This window comes from Pongo abelii, chromosome 4 (genome assembly GCF_028885655.2).
Source record: "Pongo abelii isolate AG06213 chromosome 4, NHGRI_mPonAbe1-v2.0_pri, whole genome shotgun sequence".
Classification (NCBI taxonomy): Eukaryota; Metazoa; Chordata; class Mammalia; order Primates; family Hominidae; genus Pongo; species Pongo abelii.
Window position 1 is genome coordinate 177,714,044 of NC_071989.2, and position 18,169 is coordinate 177,732,212.

An 18,169-nucleotide genomic window follows, 5' to 3' on the forward strand; every position below is an offset into this window, starting at 1 on the left:
TTCCTCTTGTACCAGAAAAGGACCTTTTCCCCATTCACTCTTCTGCGTCTACCTGTGGGGTTCTGCGTCAGGCCACGTTGAACCCACCAGGATATGACTGAATTAGAACTACCCTAAAAGTCTGGTTAGTTCTGCTATTGCTTTAATTCTTCAATCTCTCCTCTCTAAACATGGGCTCGGCGGCCTTAGTACACCAGTTGATCCAGGGACCTGGGGAACAAGAACCAGGGCAGGTGGGGCGGCTCTTGTGATGAAGACATGGAGCTAGAGTCACCTCTTGTTTTTCACCCTCATAGGCATAAAACCAATTACAACTGCTGTAACATCAAAGGCAATTTGGAGACTAATTTAACCCTTGAGAAGAGCTTCTCAGAAGGTGAGACATGAGGGATTTGTGATTGCCTCTGGGATGTCCTTGCTTAGGTTTGGGTGTCCTGGACTCCACATCACTAAGCTCTCTCTGCGTGCCCACTCCATCATGCTGGTGAGCTCTGGCCTATGGAGCTCAGCCTGCCAAGCACCTGCTCACTTCAAGCTTTACTGTACCCAGTGCCCAGCACTGTGCTGGCCACACAGTGTGTATTTTCTTCTTGGATGGGTCAGCACAGGGACCACGTGGGCTGGCAGTTAATGTAAATTGGTAGGGGTCAGTGGCAGAGTGGGGTCTACATGCCCCATCCAAGGAGGACAGGTGTTCCCCAGCCACAGCTGACTGCAATGCAGAAATGCCGGCCCACAGTTGCCAGTGCTTCTGGTTTTTTCCAGAGAAGCTGGAAATCTGGGCTTTTATGTAAGATATCTGAGTTTTTAAATGTGAAATGCTAGTTTCAATTTTTAAAAAACATTCCTCAGGACAAAAGAAAAATCTCACCTATGGGAGCAATATGGTGTGTGGTCTAGTTTGTAGCCTCTGGTTTAAAGAGAGCTAAAAGCTGGATCATCCCTTGTTTCTGTCACAGACAAACATTTGCCCTCCCCCAATCTCTTAAATAATACCCAAAACTTAATGGTGAGTTTTGAAAGGATGAACTGTGCTTGGGATTTCCAATCTTACCAGGGGCTCCCTTCTGAACAATTGCATATAGGTGCCCAATGCAGACAGAAACACGGGTAAGGAGTCCCAAATTCTAAGTTCCCCTGTTACCGCCAACTTGCTGCTGACTTCAGGCAAGTCTCCCAGCCAGAGCCAGGCCTAGGGTGAACCAGGCAAGGTGCTCATGGTGCAGAATGCTAGGCGGCATGGGCCTCTCTCCAGTGCCTGCTCTCTGTGTCTTAATCTAGACAATGAGAGGTCATCCTGGAGACACCTAAGGTCCCACCAGCGCCAGCCTATAATAATGTCAATGAATTTCCAAAATTGGCAGGTGACATAAATGGTAGTGAGAGCTTCCAAACAGCACACGCTGGTTATCTATGGACCTGTTGGGATCTCCGTGCCATTTACCTGGCACCAGTGATTTCTCAAGGGCAGACCAATCACCAGGAGATGAGAGCATTTTCAGGATGTGTTTCTGTTATCTGTGGTCCGGCATTTTTGACAACATATTTATTGAGCTTCTGACTTGCTACCTTTAGTCAAGGGACAATGTCCAAAAGTATTTTTTATTCTCCCATAATACTATTGAAAAACAATTCATGACATATGTTATTAATGAGGTTTTCTCATTTTTGTTTAATTTGTCCCTACTATTTTTTTTCATTAGAGTTAAGCATTTTTTTTTTCTGACCCAAGATGGCACATTGGTCAGGGAGGTGCCACTATAACTGGTGAAATGCCTGGCCATCCTCAGCCTGGCTGGTATGGGCTAGAAACCCAGGGCTCAGAGCTCCAGCACAGTGCATCCTGACCGCACAGAGCCAGGAATGCAGTCTTGGCATATTCAACTGCAGTATAAGCACGACTTACTTGGAGAAAACCTAGTGTTGTATGCGAATTGCCAAAAGCATAGAACAGGTGGAAATTAAAGGGCAATGATTTGAGTAACAGCAGAGGGTCTGACTCACAGAGGCTTGGTCCCTCAATTAAGAACCTTAAATGCCACAAAGTTGAGGCTGTATTTTTTTAGGGGGGAAACAGTTCTAGAAAGTAGAGCCCCCAAACTGTGGAGTGCCAAAGTCTATGGCAATGGCCACAAGTGGGAATAAATCATCTCTGGGATGACAAGTGTATCAGTGAAAAAGCAGGATGAGTTCCTTACTCCTGGCAAGTTTGATTTACCTTCGACTTTGTGGGCACCTGTTAACTGGGTAAAGGGAATGACAGGGCCAATTTCACAAGCCCGTGAAAGGCTCCGACGTTCTCCCCAGCGGGATTGTGAGTCATTGCTAGTTTGCCTCCATCAGTTCTTGGGGCCAGTTCACAGCACCCTGCAGCCCACACCCGCCATACTTCAGGGCAGCCAAACACCATGACAGCCTTGGAAACATGCATCCAAAAGGCAGCTTGGTAGAATGGTTAATCACACAGACTCTGCTGCTAATTAGGTAAGCAGTTACTTGCCTTCTCTGAGATGCGCTACTTTTTTTGTAAAAGCACGGTGAGGGTAACAGTAGCTCTATTGAGAGATTGTGAGGATGGCAAGAGCTAGCGCATGTAAAAGCACTGGTGGTATCACTGGGCTTGAGTAACTGCTAGCGATTTTCATTTTCCTCATTATCCCTCCTCTGCAGTGGCACGGAAGGAATGAGAAATTTCGCCCCCCCATACTATGCTTTTCTTCTTACTTCCTGGAAAGGGGAGGGGATGGCTCCTTTCCCTGTCCACCATACTCTGCGCTGGACATCCCCCATCGGGAATGAGTCAAAAATGAGGTGGAAGTGGGCAGATTTCAGTCTTTCCCAACTTTGTACCAGTTCATTTCTTCTCATAGTGGTTCCCTCTCAGGCTCACCTCCAACGTTCTCATTCAGTGTAACTGGTAAAACCATCATCAGCCTCGATGGAAAGTTTTATGGTATTTCCATCCACAGGAGGGATGGAATAACAGGGTTATTGCATGTGAAATACTTCTACTTGCAGTTGACATCCGTACACTTTCCTTAAGTTAATTTGAGAGCTTTCTGGGACAACCAATGTGTCTTTCCTTGATTTCTACTTCATGCTGCCTAATGTCAGAGAAAACACACCCGAAACATTATATTTTGTCTTCTTAATTTTAAGCTTTAGATATTTTAAAATGCTCTTTCTGGGGATAGGATGTTTTGAACTCTCCTCTTTCACTTAGAAATTTATCAAGCTGATGTGTGATACCGTCACTGAGTTCCTATTTATTATTTCATTGCCAGGATTCTTTATGGAGCCTAAATTGTGATTACAGAGAAGCATTATAAAATGTCAATGTGTAGATGAGATTTGGAAGGTCTAGGGGTGGGGAGGGGAGGTTCTTTAAATGGAGATGTCAGCTCCAGCCAATTTCAGAATGGCTTACCATTAAGATGGATGGTTTCAAAGCTGTGTGCCTCTGCTGGAAATTAAAAACCCACGGAATAACTGATTATGATTAATTTTAAGTACTTAGCCATGTGAAGCCAAATGAGAGTGTCTTTAAAGCAAAGCTATTGATCTGGCTTTGTTTGGAATTGAGAAGATAAACTAATCAGATCCTATGGGCTCTTTGCAATGATAAGGAATGGAGAACTTTTGTTTTTTCTTTCAGTCACAGGTTTTTAAAGCTTTAACTTGGAGACACCTGGTGCATCTGTATACCTTTTTTTTTTTTTTTTTTTTTTTTTTTTTTTTTTTTTTTTTTTGGTATCTGAGTAGAGGAGAGCTGTCCAAATCTCTCCTGGGCAAGGGCTTGATGGGGGTGAGGGTGTTTGGGGGCAAAGTTAGGAAAGTAGAAGGGATGGCACTTATGAGAGCCCCTCCTATGTAGTACATACACTGTCTGTCTTTAAAAGTTGAGGAGATAGACTCAGAGAGATGAAGACGCTTGACCCAAGCCCCACCCAGGTGTGTCCGGCTGTAAAGCCCTCTCTTCTCCCTCAGACTGCCTTCCTGGTGAGGTAAGATGACACCGTTCCTAGCACAGAGAATGAACATGAGGGCTGTCAGGTTGTCACAGCTGTTTCGTGGCAGCTGGTGACTTCCATTTCCTGGTCTCTTCCCAAGGAATTTTCTCATCTTTCTCATTCTCTCTGTCAAGGGAGGAAAAAGGTGATGTGCTCTGAGCAGCCCTTTCTATGAATGCTATTTTGCAGGCAGGGAAAATCCTGCCTACCCTTCTCAGCCCCAGCCTCCTGATAAGAGGAGTCCTAGGTTACTAAATTTGGGCTGGCATCCTCTCCCTCGCAGACGGACATTTGTTGCCAGTTTCAGGGTCAGAGTTTGAGTGAGGAGAGACAATCTATCTCAGAAATGACAATCTGACCTCCCTGGCTGTGGGTCCTGTCTTTTCTGGACCAGGAATTCTCGGCTTTCATCCGATTTCAAGCAGCTTGCAGCATCAGCATCCCTTTTTATTTCCCGTGATTCCTCTTGGAATCACCTTCCTCTCAAATAATGTGGAGAGGCTCTCTCCAACCCGTTGCTAGTGTCTGCGGGGCCAGGTGAAGAGGAAGGCGGAGGGAGGACCTTTCACTCACTCTTTCACATACAAAGGACTGCTTTAAAATATTCATTCACCTGTTTATTTGGCATTCATTGATTCTTCTGGAATCAGAGATAGGTAACCTGTGACTGTGTAATTTTTTATTTTTAGGAGGATGCTCGAGAAACCCCACTCTGCTATCAGTCACTGGCTAGAATCGTACCACGGGAATTATTTTTAGAACCAAGCAGCTACAGAATTTGGAAAGGGGAATCACTCCCAAGACAGAGCAACCAACCCTTTCATTTTACAGATGAGGACACTGAGGCTCCCAGAGCCGAAGAGACTTGCCCAAGGTCACACGACTAATCAGTGGCAGAATCCGGACTCAACCGCATGTCTCCTGACAGAAGTGACACGAGTTCTTCTGTGCTGTACTGCCTTCCCCTCTGGGCTTCTCTAAATCAGGGACAGCTAGAAGTGTAGCTTTGGTGGGAATAACCAAAATGTTTTCTTACACAATTCAACTTTAGTTGGAATGACCCCAAGATGACTCCTAGCTGACTTTCCTCCTGGGAGTTGGGTTTTCTTAGTTAGACTCATTTGAAAATCCAGAGCTCAGAAAGGCAGCTACACATTCTTTCTAGACAAGGTGTATAGGGTGGGATTATGGGGAAGGGGCTGTCTCCTCTCATCTGCCCCCATTGTCTGCCCCCCCTCCCCGCCCCCGCCCCCGCCCCGGCCCCTTTAAGGTCACAGTCACTGTTTAAAGTTTGAATTGAAGCCTGAGATGAGATCCCAGGAGCAATAGCAATGACTGGGCTTTCCCAGGCTGTGTGGCATTCCCCTGCCCTGTGCCAAGGTCCCTTTCTGATTCAGGTAATTCCAGCTGACCTCCCGGCACTAACCCCTCTCTCTGGCCCCAACCCCGGCCCCTGTCTCCCGGTGTGCCCGCACTCAAACACACTGTCCCTGATGCTGTGGCAGGCTCTGGGGGGGTCTGCTCCAGCCCATCTGTTTCTCCCAGCAACAAATACTGCGGGAGCACTGGGGGAAAAGGAGAAAGACTCAATTGAGACTTAATTAGCAGGAAACCCAGTTTGTGGGAGGTAAGAAATCACACTTGGCTGCCTGCAAACACTTTGACCAAGGTGAGCCGGAGGGATCCCCTGGTTCCCAATTTTAATAGCACTGCAGCAGAAGACCAGAAATGCATCCACACAGACCCTCCTGCACACACTCTCCCCTTCTCTCCTCCCCACACGGACACACACACATACACACACATGCACGCACACACAAGGCAGCGATCGCAAAATCAACTCACAGGATCTCCAAATCGCGCAGCGCTCGGAAGGCTCCATCTTCAATGCAGCTGATGTGGTTGTTGTCCAGTTGCCTGTGGAAAAGCAGGGGAGAGCATGAAGGCTGAGCGGGGGCAGTGTGAGGGGCCGGCGGCCCGGGCCACCCGAGCGCCTGTCCCTCCACCCCCTTGCAGGCGCTGCTGGTCCCCGCCAGGAGCTCGTGCAGAGCCAGCCTGTCTGCCACGCTGCTCCGTCTCTCCTCTCTGACTGTCTGAGAGAACTACACAGATGAGCGCACCAAAAGGCTGTCAGGTCTCAGTAAATATTAATTGCGCATTTTTTTTTTTTTTTTTTTTTTTTTTTTTAGGCAGAAGGGAGTAATTTCATTACATTAGGGCATCCAATCCATTACGAGCTCTTACCGTCATGTCACTGAAACAATTTCATTAAGCTAAAGGCCTGTAAATCATTGGAGGTCACTGCTCTGCCCTCCGCGACCTCCCAGAATGCTTTTTTCCTCTCTCCCGTTCCCTCGTCTCCCTTTTACTGGAAGTTGCAGTCTTCTGCTCTGACACAGTGCTAAATCTCAAGGCTTTATCTACCCAAGAGCGGCAAGGGTGCATGGGGAATATACCAATTCCAAATTAGACTCAACTAATCTAATTTTATAGTCTTTTTATTATTCTAAGCACCAAATGTCTGTGGTGGTTTGATGCCTCTGTGCATTGTTACGGGGCCCATCTGGTAGGTCATTCTATTGAAGCATTTTCTGACTAAATACAGATTCCCTCAAACTGCACCAGCCATCATCAACATTAAAGAAATTCATTGATGGAAGCGTTCATGAAGAGGGGACGAAGGAATATCGTTATTGCCTTAAAGATGCACCACTTTGATTTAAATTGGGGAGAATTAAATGCACCTATTTCCAGACTCCTTTTTTATTTCCCTTTCCATCCTGTGAGCATGAAAATCATGTCTCTTAAAAAGATGCCTTGACTAATATACATTCTAGTTGGAGACTGAGCTATTTTAGTTGAGGGATCATACACAGATATCGGGGTTTTTTTTTTCTAAATCAAAATATATATAATGTGTAAGTCAGGATATCAACCGTGATCACACCCCAACTTAAATAGCATATATTACATAGATAACCCATTTTATTCCTTAAAAAACCATAAAAAAAACAACAAAAAAGGTGTTATACAGGAATTGGTTATTGACACCAGATTGTTGTACTCTGTCTGCAGAGCACACCATGGTCTTTGGGGCTGCAGGACAGGTGAAAAGAACTATGGCTGTACTAAAAAACTCCTAGACTCTTTTAATTTTCTCCACCTCTCAGGTGGAGGGATTTCCTGGTGTTGGAATTTTCATGTGTAACTTGAGCTAAACTATCCCAGGACAACTCTCCACAAAAGACATGTCAAAGCTACCTTTGGGAACCCTCTCCCAGGGCTTTATTTTCTACTGAAGGAACGCAGGATTAAAATTAAAATACTATTATCTTTGGATAAGTATCCAGATGTAGAATTGCATAAATGCACACAAATAAAATGCAATAGAGTGATACCGTGCATTACAACAGACAGACTCTGTCACGATATTATGGAGAATTATTAATACATCATCTCAATAGATGCTCATGATAGAAGATTTAGATATTTAGAAAAAGAAAATAAACAGTCCACAGGCATCTCGAGAAGCAGAAGCACATTTTCAGTTGGCGAGTTCTGTATCTAGCGTTCAAAGTTCTCACTGATGCCCACTTACATGGAGTCTCACCATGTCTTCTCGACCCCTAATTCTTCTGGAGCCTTTCTTCACACGAGTTTGCTGATCCTCTTTTTCATAGATTTCTTGCAGTGTTGGGGCCGCCGACTCCTTGCAGAGGTTCTATGAAGGCAGTCTAGTCCTGCTGCCCAGCTTCTAGATTTATCATCAGCTTAGAGGCCGGTGAATCAACAACCCCTACCCCATGCCAAGGCCACCAAACCTTACCAAGCAGAAATGCAGTGGAGTTGGCTTTTGGCTTCAAGAAACTGTTCAATGAACATGCTGAATTCGGCAAAAATGGCACCATCCGCCTAAGTAGAAAAGGATCTAAATCATCACATTGGGAAGTCCAGGGTGTGTAGAGATGGCAGTTTGTGGTGCATCGGTTTTCGTGCAGACATTTCATAAAGGTCCTTGCTATTAGTATATTATTTATTTACTGGATTTGTGAAGCATTTTTTATTCCTTTTCTTTTTGAGAACACCAGAAATCAAACAGGAGACTCTAAATGTACAGAATTTTACATGGAAAGAATGGAATCTGCAAGGAAGAAGAAAATGCCATAGAAAGCAGATAATAAACCAAAGTGGGAGAAAGAGAATAAAAAAGTATGTGGTGAGGGGAGATAGCCAAAAGATTTTTTAAAAAGACTAAACACACACTACTAAATATCCCATCACAGTCCTGCTACTCAGCAAACTGAAGTGGTGGGGACAAGAGTCTTCGAGAGGGCTCTCATCATTTTCAGTCTAAAAGCAGAGACATCTAATATGTTACTAATTACGTGACGTTTAAATATTTTCAGTGGGTGGCACAAGTTGACATCAAGTCTATTTGCAATGGGGAAAACTGAGCTTTACTATAAGCATCTCTGTGGGTGTATTTTATAGACTATTTTAAAACACGAAACATCAAAATTTAAAATATTTATGCATAAGTGTGCTTTTCTAGAAGACATTTATTATAACTGAGATTGTCTCCTTTTGTTCTAACCACAGATAAATGAAACAGACAGGGTATTCCAACCGTGATGGTCAAGGAGCCATTCTCAAGACAAGATGCCACATTCATTACCAGGGTCTTCAAGGGTTTAACACCTATGGGGACCCCATAAGGTAAGCAAAAACCACAGCGGTTACTCCACTTCCCAGCTCTTACATCTCCATGGCACCGAGCATCAGCGTATTCGTAAAAAGCCCAATTAATTGTCCATGAGCATTCCTGATACTTCATGCAAATACACTAGGTCTCTAAAACAAAGTAAATACACACTTGGTTCAGACAGGTTTCTTTTTCTTTGCAAAATGACACCTCAGCAACATAAAAGTTAGTCCTGATACACAGGAGAAGGGAGGCAAAATAAACACAAGCCCAGCATTTCTTTGAGGATGGTGGAGTGGAGCGTTACTAAACACACAGAGAACCTTCCGAAGCTGAGGCCAAAACATTTGATTTAGCAGTTTGCTTCTGGGGGTTGATGTGACCGGGGGCCGCTGATGTGTATTCTAAGCTCTCAGGCCAAAGGTCCATATCATGCCTTTGAAAGGCCTCCTTCAAAGACCCTCTCAAAAACAAATCAACAAAGCCCATTGCCTACCCTGCAACATGCACGCCATCACTCGGGAGGCATCTGCAAAAAGGGTTTTGAAAATGTGAGCAGAGAGAACTCAGCAGTTGGAGGATGCCTGAGAGCTCTCTTTAGATTTTTCCTGGGCCGTAAGAAGTATATTTCCCACAGCTGCTGAATTTTTGCTTCTTATCATGCAACATAACTTACCCCAGTGCCTAGCGCAGTGCCAGCCACTTCACAGATGGTCACCAATGGTTGCAGAATGAGTCCTTCTAGGAAAAGGTGTCAGGGCTGAGCCCAAGCCGTAAGGAATAAAGCTCTAAGCCATATCGTCATAACTGTGGCCCTGTGGCCCTTCTAGTGACAACAATAAAGACTAAGCCCTCCTGCTGTGCCTGTACAGGGCTAAGCACCTTCCTTGCCTCTTGTCTTTCTGAGACACAGACCTCTATCAGGGAGCCCTTGGGAAGGAGACTTGAAATAAAACAAGATTTCTATGGGTCCAGGATGAAGATGGGGAATGGGAAGGCAAGAGATTTTGGGAAGGCTGGCTATTTTTTTGGAGGCCGCTTTTATTGTCCTCTACTTTATACAGGATACTCAATTTGATTTACACTCCCCTGTCTCTGAATAAGCCAAGAAGCCCCAAAATGTTTCATGATATTAAATTAACTGCTCTAATTTCCCCAGGAAGCTCGAATTTCGGCAAACAATATGAGTGCTAAAATGATACCAGAGTCCATTTAGAGAGGAATCCTCTGACAAGCACTAAATGCAGACTCCCTGAGAGCAGCTTTCTGACTACTGTATTTTTATACTCTGAGAATATAAACAAGGCAGAAAGGAAAGCCAGCGTGAGTGAGGACTTAAAATAATCTCTGCAAACGGCAGACTGGGAGATAGCACTTTTGTAAGAATTCCCATTAGTAAGCATAATATACTCCTATTATCACAGTTCATCTCTTTCAATTACAATGTGAAATTTCGTAATTGAAGCAGGATTAGAAATATTTTTGTGCTTCAAAAATTAAAGCAGCCTATCTAAATCCTTTACAAAGGGTTAAAAAACTGACTACAATTTAAAAAGCTTCTAACTATCTCCCAACAATAACCAAAAAAAGAAGAAAGAGATAAAGAAAGAAGGAAAAGAAAAAGATTTTTTTTAAAATTCAGGATTTCAATGATGCATTTAAGTCTCCATGAAGAATACCTTGAAAATAGGTATCTCCAGAAATAGGCTTTGGGTATCTGGAAGAAAAGTCGAATTCCAAACTAGGAATCTACATGCAAGGTCTGCACATCAGGGGATACCCATCCAGTTGTTCACTCCTCATCCAGATGTTCTGGGGGCCCAGCATCTCATCAGGTGGATGGTTAAACTTAGCCTGAGGGCACTGTCCCTCCAGGGGCCCCAAATCCAGCAGCAGCGTTCTCCTCTGAGCTTCTGTTCATGTTCCTCCTCATGCTAAATGGGAGAAGTAGCTAGGGCTCAGCATCCTTTAGAGTTTAACAATTTGCTAATTTCTGAATAAAGCTATCCCTACCAAATGTGCCAAATACGTGTGGGGACTTCTGTATAAAATTCACAAGGGAAGCCTTACTAGAAACCCAAAGCAAGTCAACAGTCATGAAATCCAACAAGGAATTAACCCATGAGAGTAACATAGTACTATTAGATGTTCACACTGTCTTAGGTACTCAGGATGAAGAATAAAGTATAAGACACCCTTTGAAAATATTTGGAAGAAAGTTGCCACCTGTGGTTTTCACAGCTCAATTATATTGAAAGGTTTAAGGGAATTTAAACACCTAAACTATAATAATTTGAATTAGTTTTTGATGAAATATATATATGTTCATCAATGTACATATTCGAGGTATTCTTTTTCTAGACTGAGGAGAAATAGAATATTGTAACTGTAAAAAGAAAACCGGGGGAATCCCTGCTTTCATGAAACAAGGCAGAAGACAAAATGTGAAGCAGCCTTGACATGCTATTTCTTTCCTCCCTATTATCAAATTGTCCTTTAAGCAGAGAATAGGAAATCTAGAAGCGCTTTTGAAGGTTGTTTTTTTATGACAGTTTAACATTCTAAAAAATCATTATTGAAGAACAAATCATAGAAGCATTTGTCTGCTGCTAGCTGGGGTCTTTGAAAAAAATAAAGCTCAAGGTTATTTTAACTGACAAAAGAAAAAAAATTATCTTCAAAAGAAATACATATACTTCATATAATTGAGTACTGGTTACACTTCCTCAGACAAATCAAACACTTGATCTAAGCCACAACCTGCTAATGAATTGTCACTGCTTCTCATCATTTGAGGGCTACTGTAATTCTACATTAAAACAACATCTCAAATGAGCAAAAGGAGGTGAATCTATCATTTTGCTCATTTTGTACACTTGCCCACCAGACCCTAGAATACATATAGATATGTTTACTGATTCATGAATTATTTAAGTATCCACAAAGACCCCTGTCTATAAAACTGACAACTCTATGCCTATTTTTCCTACATACGTAGTTACATGTAATATTGTGTCCATGTAAATACAAATATAGATAACTGGTAAAGCAATTGTTGACCTCTGACGTTTAATGTGGTATAGCCAGTTACATTTACAGAGATATTTAGATAATTGATTGTTAGCATTCCAAAGACTTCAACCAACCAAATCTACTTTGTAAAGGACAAAGTCCTAGGTTAATTAAGCTCTCTGATCGGAATAGCCTGCTTAGAACTTAGTTGGAAATTGAACAAGTCTATTTCAACAAATGTTGTTATGCATACTTTGCCACATAGCTAGCATAACACCTTCTATTTCGTATAGATCATAATGCTGTTCAACATATGCAACTTCTCAGCAGGAGAATAACTGCATCCACTCCAGTAGATGCTCCTGAAAGCAAGCTCTGCAATAATGCAAACAGCAATGATGGATTAGCCACAAAGAGGCACACCAGACCTTGGAGAATAAAGAGGTGTTTTACACATCGCTGGGAAATATCAATAACTCCACTTCTGTGTTTACATACTTTCCTGTATGTTGGGCATTTGGCAAATGAATTTGTGTTGAAAAATGCAGGGGGAAGATCCCTGCAAACCACTTTATCATTAAAGATAGGGCCAGGTGCGATGGTTCACGCCTGTGATCCCAGCACTTTGGGAGGCTGAGGCGGGGGGATCACGAGGTCAGGAGATCGAGACCATCCTGGCTAACACGGTGAAACCCGATCTCTACTGAAAATACAAAAAATTAGCCAGGCATGGTGGTGGGTGCCTGTAGTCCCAGCTACTCAGGAGGCTGAGGCAGGAGAATGGTGTGAACCCGGGAGGCGGAGCTTGCTGTGAGCAGAGATCGCACAACTGCACTCTAGCCTGGGCGAAAGAGCGAGACTCCGTCTCAAAAAAGAAAAAAAGAAAAAAAGATAGTTACGGGGGACAAGCAGAGATCCCACTTAATTTTGGCGAGTTTAAATTTGAAACAAATTTCTGGCATTCTAGATAAATAAAAGAACAACAATAACAAAACAAACAAATCCAAAGCAAATCAAACGAAAACACCCCATATTCACAGCGAGACAGTATCATTTGTTTTCCAGCAACTTTTAGATGAGGGGACCAAGGAAGTTTGGTTACTGTTTGCAAAATGTGCTGTCACACTTTGAGGCTTGCCTCCAATCTACCTGCATCCTGTGGTCGTCCCCATGTTAGGACCAAAGGGTTTTATTCCTAGGTGGACCAACTCCCCAAGGTTTGCATGAGACTTTCCCTGTTTCAGCATTGAAACTCCTGTGTTCAATCCCGGGAAACAAATCAATTCCAGGCCAACTGCGATGGCTGCTTACCCTGTTATACCCCATGCAGCTGACTCAGTTGAAAATAGATTTATTCTTGGCATTTCGTTCCCTCAAACATATCCCTAAACCTTGAAACGTCTGTTGACTCGCAAACCCGGCTTTCAGTTCTGTTGGCTCTAAAATGTTCCTCACTGCAGCTTCTGTAAAATGGGCTGTCCCTTTGCAAACACGCCCATTACAAGGCCGGGGGAGCCTTGAAAGTCACTGAAACATTGGGCCTTGCATTCTCTGCCTTCCTCATTGGGAATTAGAATTTCTTTGTAAGAAGTATCAGTGTTTTACTCGCCGGCCTTGCTGATGTCATGAATACTCAGAGGCTGGACAAATAAATGGCTGTCTCCATAGTGATGGGGGCAGGTTTGTGGTTTCCCTAGTTACACTCTTGAGCGATAACCATCTGTGGTTCCTCCCCGGCAGAGGCGCAGAAGGGAGGAAGAAGCAAGAAACTGGGAAGATGAAATGTGCTTTTGTTAACAGGCATGAAAAGTTATCTCCCACATCTCTGTTTTTCACTCTGTTTTTCTAAATCACCGAGCACAAACTGTAGTGAGGTAGTTTTTTTTCTTTTTATCCCCATGGGGGTTGCAGAAAATTTTCCCACTGGGCTCTAAAAATTAAATGATTCCAGCTGTGTGAATATGACGACTAAACAAGAGCCAGAGTTGAGATATTTCTTCCTGGATAGGAGGTCAGTGCCCAGGTGAGAAGTTAGTTTTCATTCAAATACAAGATTGCCAACGTCCCCACTCTGGGTCAAGGACACGAATCGGCCCATCCTGGGGAGTGCTCCCTGACAGTGCACTGAAACCACATCATCTCCTTCAGCCTCGAGAGATCTTTGTTTCCCTTTAAAAACATCACATAGATCACTCATCAAGAAAATTAAGACTTCCTTGAATTTATTTACATTTCTAGCCCATACTAACTAACCCTTTGAAGGCTCTCGTTATTGGCTACCCATTTCTTTTCTTATAAAAATGGAAGACTAGGGCTTGTATAATTTGTTACTATGCAAACTAAGTGATTCACATCCATGCTCCCGAGTCTCAGTTGTAAAAAGCAGATAACATTTAGTCCAAAAGGAATTTTTGTGTATTAATGAAATGTGTGCACTCTGAAAATATATTTGTGGCATTGCTTAATTTTATTTGCTTTAAAACAAGTAATATTAAATTTAGGAATTCTTTTTTACGTACTCTCCAAGCTCTCTTTCAGCTCTGAAGTTATATGACCTGAAATTGGTTTCTTATGAAATTCTAAAAACATTCTTGTTCATCTAACTTAGACCCTTCTGTGATTTGAACCTATCTCTTTATCCCTTCTTCTTCCATCCCAGACCAAAGAATCTATTATTTGAGATATTCAACATATTCTTTCTGGACTAAGGGCAGCAGTTCAGACTCACATGCTTTTCGTACTTCTCCTGCTGTTACGAGATTGAAATACAAGAAGCCACCAAAAACCTACACCAAAGAAAATACAAATTGCTCCCTTACTGAAAGAAGGATACCAATGTGTGCACATATTCACAATTTCCATAGTTGACACAACTAAGGAGAGAAATTGCAAAATTTAATCGCATTTCTTGGCGGCTACTTCCAACTAATAACCAATCAAGTAATGTACCACCTAAAATAGTCAAATACCACACCATCTATGGCATGTAAGTCCTTAATCTTAACATTCCATAAGCTGTACACGAACCTTCAGAGGCTCCCTGTGGCTGACATTATAAATTGTAGCAATCACAAAACCATCACAACCATGATAATAATTGCACACAACATTTATTCAACACTTATTAAGCATCAAGTATTGAACTGAGCACCTTTTAAGTGTCTTATGCCAGTCTGATCTCACAATAATTCTTACAGAAGAAGAAAGTGAGGCATTGAGAGCTACGTCTCTAAACTTGGCATTGAACCCAGTTCTGTCCATGCTCACGATGACTGTAAGAGACGCTGCTCCTCTGGAAACAGCCCAGACTCCTTAGCATGACATTGCTACACCTCCCTCTGTGCACGATGTGAATACACCAAGTACTTTCATGTTTCCGCGTTCACTTATGCTTGTCCTTGCCCCCTACCGTGTTTGTGAAATCCCTCCTCATTCATCAAGGCCTTCCTCAAAGGCCACACCCTCTAGAAGACCTTCCTGTACAAACTCAGGCAAAATGAACTGCTCTTTCCAAGCTCTCATGACCCTTCGGTCATCCCTTCATTCAAGCACTTACTTCACAGAGTAGGATGAATTTTGAATACAGGAGAAAACCGAGGTTCAGAGAGGTTGTTATGTAGCATCAAAAAAGGAGCTCGGCTAGTACATGGGAGAGTCAAGTTCAAACCTGCCTTCCCAATCCAGGAGTCTCAGGGCTCACCCATCAGGCTATTCCACCTTTACTCTGACTTTCAAAATACAAAGACAGGGAGCCTAATATGACTGTGTGGGTGTAACTCAAGTTACTGTAGCCTGGGAAGAGGATGGCGAGGAAGCCAAGCTTTAGTCTCAGTATTTGTCACTGGGAACTAGTTGCTTTCATTGGCCTGCAAAGTATTCTTACCCAGAAGATGGTGTTGGGGGTGGGGGGAGCAGCACACTCAACAGTGTCCCCACCATTGCCTCCTGTGTCTCTCAGTTAGATTCCTTGGGAGTCCCAGTCCATTTGACTTTTAGGATCACTGGGAATGGTAACTGATTTTAGCTCCAGTCACTGAGGATCATGGATGGGTGTCTGCACCTTGAGAGGATGCTTCAATTCCAGATCACCTAGTAGGACCCAACGCGTGGCCTTCTGACGAGGCTGGGACAGCACAGTGCTCTCTTGGGCAGAGGCATGGCCTCTCCGGAGAAATGGTTCTCTTTGCTCCAGGCAAAAGTGGTAAATTACGCAGATTCGAATCCATCATTCCTGGACACGGCCTTCCCCAGAGGTGATAAGGCTTGTCTTCCAAAGGTATACAAGCCATGGGAACCAAAGGAACAGGACAACAGTAACCAGATTGTGTTGTAGGGTGTTCGGGGTGAGTGGCCATTAGCAAGGCATCACTGAAAGGTATGTCTGTGGCCAGCAGAGGCCAATTAAAACATATCTTGTAAGCTCAGTGTTCGGGGGATATCAAGGTCCTTGTAATTAACTGCTGAAAAAGGAGCATCAAAACTCAGCAGCACGTGCTGTGCTGATAGCTGCTTTTGATCTAGCTAACACACAGCATGGAAATACTCTAGAAGAGGCCAGCTTCCTTTTCTTTGCTACTACTTTTAAGGAATAATGAATGCCTGAACTTATCAGCAACAGGAGAGCAGGTACAGTCTCTGTTTTACACACTACTGTACCTGGCCCACAGTGCCTGGCACACAGGAGGTGCTCAGTAAAAAGCCCTAGGATCACATGAGATTCCACTTCACACGCACTAGAAAGGCTATAATTAAAATGAAAAACAATAAGTGCTCGGTGAGGATGTGGAGAAACTGGAACACTCCTACATGGCTGGAGGGAATGTAAAATGGTACAGCTGCTGTGGAAAACAGTTTGGTGGTTCCTCAAAAAGTTAAACATAGACTTACCGTATCACCCAGCAATTCCATCCCTAGGGATATAGCCAAAAGAATTAAAAACAGGTGTTCAAATGAAAACTTGCACACAAATGTTCATAGTGGCACCATTCACAATAGCCAAAAGGTGGAAACAACCCAAATGTCTGTCAGCGGATGAGTGGATACACAAATCGTGGTATGTACACATGAAGGAATATTATTCAGCTACAAAACAGGAATGAAGTACTGATGCACGCGGCAACATGGATGACTCTTGAAAACATTACGCTAAGTGAAAGAAGCCAGACATAAAAGGTCAACTATTGTGTGATTCCATGAATACGAAATATCCAGAACAGGTAAATTCACAGAAACAGAAAGCAGATCAGCAATTGCCAGAGGCTGGGGGCAGGTGGGGAATGGGGAGTGACTGCTGAATGGGTACAGAGTTTCCTTTGGGGGTGATGAAAATGTTTTAGAAATAGATAAAAGTTTACCGTCCCCACTCTCTTTGCCTACACTGACATTTTTTTTTCCCCTGAGTCTTGAGTGATTTTTGGGAGGCCGAGGCGGGTGGGTCATGAGGTCAGGAATTCAAGACCAGCCTGGCCAATATGGTGAAACCCCGTCTCTACTAAAAATATAAAAAAATTAGCCAAGTGTGGTAGCGGGCACCTGTAGTCCTAGCTACTCAGGAGGATGAGGCAGGAGAATCGCTTGAACCTCGGAGGCAGAGGTTGCAGTTAGCCAAGACCGTGCCCCTGCACTCCAGCCTGGGTGACAGAGTGAGACTCCATCTCACAAAAGAAAAAAAACAAAAAGAAATAGATAGAAGTGATGGCTCCACAACATTGCGAATGTACTAAATGCCACTGAACTGTACTTTTAAATGGTTAGTTCTATATTATATGAATGTTACCGTAGGAAAGGAAAAAAAGGGAAGCTTGCTCTTTCCATGACAGGCAGGAACTTTATGAGACCACTCCATTTTGAGGGTGGTTTCCCTCTAACGACATCACAGTGAAAGGTAGGGAAGCCTAGGATCAGATCTTACACAATGAGATAGCAAACCTGATTCTATCTGGGTATGAAAAGAACTACCTTGGCATTGAAGAGCAATGCGAATGAAGGAGAGAAACATGAGGGAATTTAATTCACCTATTTTTGGGGATTATTTATAACAAATTTTAAAACTCTCTCTCTCCCAGTTTGCTTTGGGGATACTCTCAATCACTCAAGATTCAGGGGGGAAAATGTCAGTTTAGGCAAAGAGAATGAGGACGGTAAACTTGATGGAAGGAAACTTGATGGAAGGTAAACTTGATAGCAGGTGAAAAATCACCTGCTAGGCTCCCAAGTCCAGCATAAAATAGTGTGGGATTAGCCACTGTTTTGTATTTTCCACACCACTGCTCCTCCTTTTGCATCAGTAGCCAGTGCAGATAACTCAGTAGATTGCATTTACATTTCAGAAGCTGAGTTCCTCGTGTGTGTGTGTGTGTGTGTGTGTGTGTGTGTGTGTGTGTGCGCGCCTTTGCTCAGACTGGTTCTCTGAGAAGGCAAGAAAGGAGGCCAGGCTGTTACCCTC

The 18,169-nt window shown here is 43.3% G+C and overlaps 1 protein-coding gene across 2 annotated transcripts in view; it reads right to left on the reverse strand.

The window, feature by feature from the left end:
* SLIT3 (slit guidance ligand 3) overlaps window positions 1-18,169 on the reverse strand; it is a 634,924-nt gene that overhangs the window by 174,461 nt on the left and 442,294 nt on the right. For both annotated transcript variants that reach the window (XM_024247052.3, XM_054556205.2), the window contains one exon: window positions 5,856-5,927. In XM_024247052.3, coding sequence (XP_024102820.1) covers window positions 5,856-5,927 — 72 coding nt within the window. The remainder of the gene's footprint in view (window positions 1-5,855; window positions 5,928-18,169) is intronic.